We start from the raw sequence: 7,755 nt of genomic DNA on the forward strand, positions 1-7,755 counted from the left end.
TTGTCCGGTCCCACACGTTTTCGTGTGATATTGAAGTCTCTTGGAATTATCTTACGATCTTCTAAAAGAAACATACTGGACATGAAATTCGATCCTTGATCAGACTGTATTACCCTCGGTAGTCCGACCATGGAGAAGAAGTTGAGAAGAGCCCTTGTGATTTTCTCAGCAGATATGTTCCTGAGCGGGACTGCTTCTGGAAATCGGGTAGATGCGCAGAGGATAGTGAATATATACTGATTTCCTCGTTTGGTCTTAGGAAGTGGACCCACGCAGTCGATTAAAACGCGGCAAAATGGTTCTTCAAAAGCGGGTATAGGATGTAGGGGGGCGATTGGTATCTTCTGATTCGGCTTGCCTGCCATCTGGCAGGTGTGGCAAGTTCGGCAAAAGTTGGATACATCTTTGCAGACTCCAAGCCAGTAAAAGTGTTTGGTGATCCTATCATAGGTTTTACGGACGCCTAAGTGGCCTCCCAAGGGGGTTTCGTGCGCTATTTCCAACACTTCGGCCCTACGTGCCTTTGGTAACACTAGTTGGTATATCACCGCCCAGTCTTCGTGAGCTGGGGATTGCGGGGACCTCCATTTCCTCATCAGTACACCATTTTTTATAAAATATCCAGAGGGTATTTTTTCCAGTTCTTCTTTGGGCAGTGCTTCTTCAAAGAGGGGGGAAATCCCATCATCCTTCCACTGTTCTTGTATGATCAGTTGCCGCGAAACGGGAACTTGTAGGGAGGTTTCGTTGGTATGGGTATTATTTGGATCTGGGGATGGCGAGTTGAGCTTCCCCTCAAGATTCATGAATGATTTCGATAGGTCGATTTCCTCATCTTCCCTGGACCGATCTTTTGCCTCTAACCTTTCCTCTGCTGTTCTTTTTGCGGACTGGGCACGGGTTACTGCACACGCTGGGAAGATGCCGGGGTGTTATTCCTCTATCATCTCAGTGTTTTCTGAAGTGTTTGGCTCCACCATCACTCTTGGGTGGGGAACAACTCTTTCGCCGGCTAGATCATTCCCGAGTAACATCGAGATACCCTTCATGGGTAGGCTATCGACTACGCCTACTTCCACCAGACCACGTACTATGTTCGAATCAAGAGAGATTCGGTGGATCGGTACGTTAATATACCTTCCCCCAATTCCGCGAATTATGACGGATTCTCCTGTCGCCGTCTGTGACTCACATGGCATACTCTGTTTTAAAACCAGCGATTGGGTTGCTCCAGTGTCGCGAAGGATTTTTACTTTCCGCCAATTCGTGTGGTCGGTTATCGGATATATCAGACCATCCGACACAAATGGTTGGAACTCCTCCCTGATTTTATCGCCGTCGTTCTCTGCAGGGGGTTGGTAGGTGGTGATAAAGCCTTCCGGTTTACCAAGTGGTCTTTTCATCGAGTTCACATTTTTCCTTGCGGGGCAGTTCATTGCAATATGTCCAACCTTCCTGCAATAATAGCACGTTACAGGCCTATGTGTCTTTGTCATTTGATAGGTGGGTGGTCGGATCGAGTTGTTTGGGGATCTGTTTCTGATGTCAGGGGGTCGATATATCTTGCTGTCTGGACTATGCCCTAAGCTGTGGGTAACGCTACTTGTTTTCCGGGAGTTCGAGCGGGTCTCGGATAATTTTAGGGGTTTATTTCCCTCGCATGCATGCATCAGGGCGTACTCGTCGGCAAGGATCGCCATTTCGTATGTTGTGTCGATCCGCCTCTCGTCCAGGAATAATTTTAGTTCACTAGGAAGGCAGCTCTTGAACTCCTCCATCAAGATCATTTGACGGAGTTTTTCGTAATCAAAGGTGGCATCTTTAGCCGAGGTCCACCTATTGAAATGAGTTTCTTTCTGACGGAAGAATCCGACGTACGTCTGGTCTTCTTCCTTTTGGCATGACCGAAATCGTTGCCAATATGCCTCAGGCACTAACTCGTAACTATGGAGGATGGCACGTTTCAGGCGGTCGTAGTCGGTGCAATCTGCTAAAGATAGGGAGGTATATACTTCCTGTGCTTTTCCTTTCAGCGCCGTCTGTAGCAGCATCGGTCATGCATCCCTGGGCCATTTAGCGCTCAAAGCTATCTTCTCAAAATGTAGGAAATACCCGTCCACATTTTCTTCGTGGAACGTCGGTACGAGCCGGATATTTCTGGGGATGTCGAATTCTTCCCTTCTTTCCTGACGGGGTTCAGGTCTGCTCTCTGTCAAAATCTGCAACACGGACTCGTCCACTAGGTCATTATCGACCAAATGTTCCGTCATTATCTCAATTAGTTTGGCTTTCCGCATACCCGGTCTGTAGTCTAACTCATACTCTCTCGCTATCGATAATATGTCATCTTTTTTCATCTTGCATAGTTCTTCAAATGACGGTGACTCTAGGAATGCTTGAACCAGTGCCATCTTTTCTTTTTTTTTTTTTTTTTAAACACCTCTTGTTACTTTAAATGTGTCCACTGTCTAGTGTCTTTGGAGGAGGATATTCCCGGACGAGCCCCCATTTATGTTACGACCCGGAATGTCTAGGGGTAAAAGTCGTAACACAAAATATAAAAAAATTATTTAAAAGAAATTAGTTTTCCCGGGTTTTTAGATACGGGAGGGATATATCCATTTTCTCGAAAGACATTTATAAACACAAGACAGGATAAACACATCCAAGTAACAATACCGAGGCCAATGGAAAAATTAACACAATTTTATTTACATATATATAAAAATATATTGTAACGAAAGTAAAAGAGAATGTGTAACTGGATGAACAAACAAACTTGAAATAGATTTGAGAGAGAATTTCCGCGCAAAAGAAATAACAGTTCACATCCTGTCGTCTGCTTGTAACTCCAAAATGGAAGGATGTCCTTTTTGTGTTTTGTTTTTATAGTCGTTTTCATATATGAGAGAGAGATATAGAGAGAAAAATAAACAATCGACTCACTCAGCGTCGGGTTTTAAATATTTCTGTCGCATTCCTTTCTTTTGAAACAATTTCATTCCTTCGTCTATATTAAATACATCGTCATTCATCATTATCGCCTTTTTTTCGTTTTCTCTGTCGTCAAAATATATCGTTCATTTCTTCGCCGTCGTTAGCATCACAAACGTCGTCACCATCGCCAACACTGTCGCTTCCCTAACCCTCCTCTTCGGCTGCTATGTCGTCACTGTCTCGCCACCCTGCGCCGCTCCTTTCCCTCTCTCTAATGGTATACCTTTCTCTCTCTCTTTGGCGCTCCCTCTCTCACTATATGTACATGCATCTCTCGCGCGTCACTCGCTCAATAATACGCGAGACGGATGCCTGCAGCTTTCCCTCTCTCTAGTTTCATATCTTCTCTCTCCCCCTCTCTCTTTCTTTACAGTTTATAGGCGTCCCCCTCGCTGTATTTTCGTGTGTTCTCTCTCTCTCTCTCTCTTTTTCTTTTTCCGGATGTTTACAAATTCACTGAGAGCAGACGACAATATAAAACGCGATAAAACATAATTTTCTCTCTCGACCTTTTTTTTTTTATTTTTTTATAATATTAAAAGTAATTATTGTCTCAAATTATATTTTTTTTTCACATATTTGTAACACATCAGATAAATAAGGAAAGAGTAAGAAAGGAAAACCCCTATAGGCCATGGCATTTCGAAGCTAAATTTTTTTCATCAGAAAAGGAGAAAGGCCAGAATTATACAAAATGTAAAATATAGATAAAGAACTGGTTTAAGAATATTTAGAATGGAAATGAAGAAAGTATATCTTACGCAATATTAAAGGAGATATAAAATACAAGAATAAAAAGTTAAAATATAAAAATAAAAATATTAAAATATAACTAGGAGGAAAGAGCTAAGCATACATGAATAGGAAGGAAATAATAGGAAAATAAAAATTGGAAGGATAGGATATAGGTAAGTAATAGTAAAAGTAAAATGGAGATCACTAAGAAAAAATGAGGATCATTAAAGAAGAACAAACAATAAAAGAAAAAGAAAAAAGGAAAGGAGAAGGGTGCGAGATGGAAAAATGAAGAAAATTGGAATGGAGACAGAAAATACAAACAAGGGATACGAAAATACATATAAAAAATATTTGAAAAAATCCGAAAGTGAAGGCAGTAAAATCCAAGTTTTAAGTAATCTACATTAAAATTTTTTAAATGTTTTTAAAAAAAAATTTTTTTAAATCTTTTATATCAATTGAAGTGAAATCCTCAGAATAGGGGTCTGGAGAGCAAAGAAGATGTCCAAAAATCCAAAAAAGTTAGGATGTGTGGAGCATCAAGTCTTAGTAAAATCCTAGTAAATCTTGGTAAAATCCTAAAAATTAATCTGAGATCAGAGCAAGAATCAAGTTCTCAAACAGGAAGATTGACAGAGCAATTCCAAGAAGTGGTAAGTTTCCCTCCCTTCAAGGTGGACACTCATATCGAGAAAAATTTGGAGCACAAGGCAAACAGTATTAGATATCTTAGAGCAGTTCCCAAATAGGAGGATCAGAATAGCAGTTCCAGAAGCTCAATACGCAATAGAGAGTAGAGCTTATTATTATATTTGTAGCAATGCTAGAATTTGCTAGTTAAGGCATTAAGTGAAACCGCAATTTATTGTAGTTATAAATTACCAAATTAAAAAAATTGAAAAATTGAAAAATTGAAAAAATGTTCGATATGTAAAAAACTAATATAAAAACAAACCGCACGTAATATTTCAGCTTGAACGAAACTCCTCTCAAGTTGATCCATAATGCAAAATAGTTCTTTAGATAGAATGTATTCCAAGATAAAACCAGCGTGATGATGCATATAATCTGATTGGAAAGTTTTCAAAAATCGGATTGAAAAGTTTACAAAACAGCTGAAATAATGCAAATTGTTTTTCTCCGGGCAGTGCAGTAGTCCAAAGAGAAGTCTGTCCCTAGTCAAATGGGATCTAATAGTAAGAAGAGAGAAATACAAAATAAGAACCTTCATTCTCGGCTTAAAAAGAAAAAATGATTTTCAGGTGAGGGGGAGGGAAGACACCGTAAAAGCTCCTAATTACTGTGACCGGAAACTGTCTAGACAGAATGAAACAGATCTTTCTATAAAGAAATTCGATGTCATTATTTTTTTTATTTTTTATTTTTTTACACAGTAATCACCACTTATCAAGGCCCGGAAGCCACTTAGGGATAAGGGTTATTGCAAGTACATTACGTTAGTGTGGAGATTTGATGAAGTGTTTACTTAAGGGGGCGGTTCATTAGGAATTTGTTAACATTGCACTTGAACACATCCAAGTTGTAGTCCGGTGGGAAGCAGGCAGACGGAACAGAGTTCCACAGGCGTGCAGTTCTAAGAAAGAAGCTTTTTTCATGGAATCCGCATTTTGATTTAGGCACAGATATAGAGTGGGGGAAATTTTTCACAGTGGATTCAGCTAGACGGGTGTTTTTCATGAAAGATTGGCGAGAGGGGACTAGAGATTGGAGCTCAGATGAGCACCTGCCATGGTAGTAATGATAAAACAAAGGCTCGCAACGTCTTTCCTGTGGTAGAGAGGTTGCAGGGAAGAGAAAAGGGCATCTCCCACTAGGCCACAAAGCCTATTTTGTACTCTGTCAATGCAGGATAGGTTGTTTTTAGCAGCTTCTGCCCAGATGTGGCAGCAATACTCCATCCTTGGACGTACTTGACTTTTATACAGGTAGAGAATTGCATAAGGGGTGAGATATCTTCTAGAGTGGTAGAAGGATCCTACCATTTTTCCAGCGACCTTAGAAACTGACTTGATGTACATGTTCCATTTCAGGTCAGGAGTAAAGGTCAAGCCCAGAAGCTTATCAAAACATGGAGCTTACCCTAGACGAGAGCCATCCATTTCAATTGATGCCAGCTGGGGATCAGAGCGTTAATGATGTAAAGATAGGAGCTTGGTCTTAGATGCATTAAAGGTAATCTGCCACCTCCTCCCCCACTGTACCACACGCTCAAGATCAGAGGAGAGAGAATCAGAGAGAACTTTGTCATTTATGGCCTTTGATGTGTTGCCGTAGATGGTCATGTCATCAGCATAGATGTCAACAAATGATTTAAGTATGTGTTTAGGGAGATCATTGATGTATATCAGGAAGAGAGTTGGGCCTGGGATGGACCCCTGAGGGACTTCAGCATTAATATTGAGAGCCTCTGATTTCTGCCCATCAACCACTACCCTTATGAGCCTATCGGAGAGAAATGATTTAATGATCAAGAAAACATTTCCCGTTATACCATAGCTTGAAATCTTGTGAAGTAGGCCCTTATGCCATACCTTATCGAAGGCCTTTGATATGTCAAGAGCAATTGCCCTAGAGAGGAAGCCTTTGTCGAGAGATTCGCTAATCCTATGAAATATAACAGTCAGCACATCTGCTGTAGATCTGGCAGAACGAAAACCATATTGCATGTCACTAAGAAGGTTGTTTCTGCTGAGGTGGTGGACTACTTCTCTATTTAATATGGATTCCAGCAGCTTACTCATGACACACAGGAGACTTATTGGTCTGTACTGAGATGGAGATGACTTATCACCTGAATTCTTAAATACAGGACATACTGATGAAGTTATCCATGGTGTTGGGAAGCACTTCTCTTCAGGACAACGCTTAAAAAGTTTTGTAAGTATGGGGGCAAGTTCTGATTGAAGCTTTTTCAGCACAATAATTGGAATGCTGTCAGGGCCAGTTGCTTTACTGGAATCAATATTCTTGATTAGCTTGACGACCTCATGCACAGATATTTGTATGTTACCTAGCGTGTTGTCCATTATAGGAGGAAATACGGGGAGTTGATGGCCTTCGTTGCATAGGGTAGAATTAGCTGCAAAGTTCTTTGCAAATAGTTTGGCCTTATCTGATGCTGATGAGATGACCTCAGGTCCATTGATGATGGTGGGGATAGAACGTATGCTTCTGTTCAGGATCCTTTTTGCTATTTGCCGAAACTGGTGGGAACCAAGCCGCTGATCAGCTACTTTGGATTTAACGGACTGAGCATATAGCTCTCTTGCATTTTTTTATTACTCTTTTGCAGTGGTTGCTGGCAGTCCTGAAGGCAGCTTTAGTCTCAGTACATCTATTACGTTGGTAGCTATGGAAAAAGTGATTTCTGTGCGCGATAGCAGCAGCACATTCTGGGGAGAACCATGGTTTTTGTTGGAATTTTTTAGATGGTATGAATTGGTCTATGCCTACAATTACCCATTCGATCAGGTCTGATACTATGGAGGACACATCCTTTTTAAATATGGAATGCAGGGGTAGATCAAATATAAGTATACAGAAGCTATCCCAGTCAGCCATAGAGTATCGATATACAGTACGGTGGAGAGGTACATCTCCAGACTTATTGCATTTAATTTTTATCTTAACTGATACAACAGAGTAGTCGGAAGATCCCAGAGGAGACAGAATGAAACTTGAACATAGCTCAGGGGAAGTTGTGAGAAAAAGGTCTAGAAGACCAGCATACTGACCGGAAGTATAAGGCACTCAGGTGGATTCGTGAATAATTTGGGTGAGGTCATAGGCAATGGCAAAATCATGACAGAACCTCCTCTCATCATCTGTTTTGTTAGAGTGGATCAGCCATTTCACATTGTAGACATTGAAATCATCACAAATGTGGATGTTAGCTGAAGGGTGAGCAGACAGGATGTGGTCAATTTTTTCAGATATTAATTCCGCTGTTGTGGGGGTGATAGAGAGCAAATATAAATGCAGTGGTGTAATCAAGTGCAA

General features: G+C 40.8%; 1 protein-coding gene across 1 annotated transcript; it reads right to left on the minus strand.

The window, feature by feature from the left end:
• Positions 1–932: 932 nt before the first annotated feature.
• On the minus strand, positions 933–2,051 carry LOC145260189 (uncharacterized). The gene has a single exon (XM_080118012.1). It carries the CDS (start codon positions 2,049–2,051, stop codon positions 933–935), a length of 1,119 nt encoding a protein of 372 aa, XP_079974138.1.
• Between the last annotated feature and the right edge of the window lie 5,704 nt (positions 2,052–7,755).

This window comes from Euprymna scolopes, chromosome 36, assembly GCF_053919585.1.
Source record: "Euprymna scolopes isolate OS-2025 chromosome 36, ASM5391958v1, whole genome shotgun sequence".
Taxonomy (NCBI): Eukaryota; Metazoa; Mollusca; class Cephalopoda; order Sepiida; family Sepiolidae; genus Euprymna; species Euprymna scolopes.

What these genes read in the sequence shown, in the direction of transcription:
- LOC145260189 (XM_080118012.1), bottom strand. Translation starts at nt 2,051, where the DNA reads ATGCTGCTACAGACGGCGCTGAAAGGAAAAGCACAGGAAGTATATACC.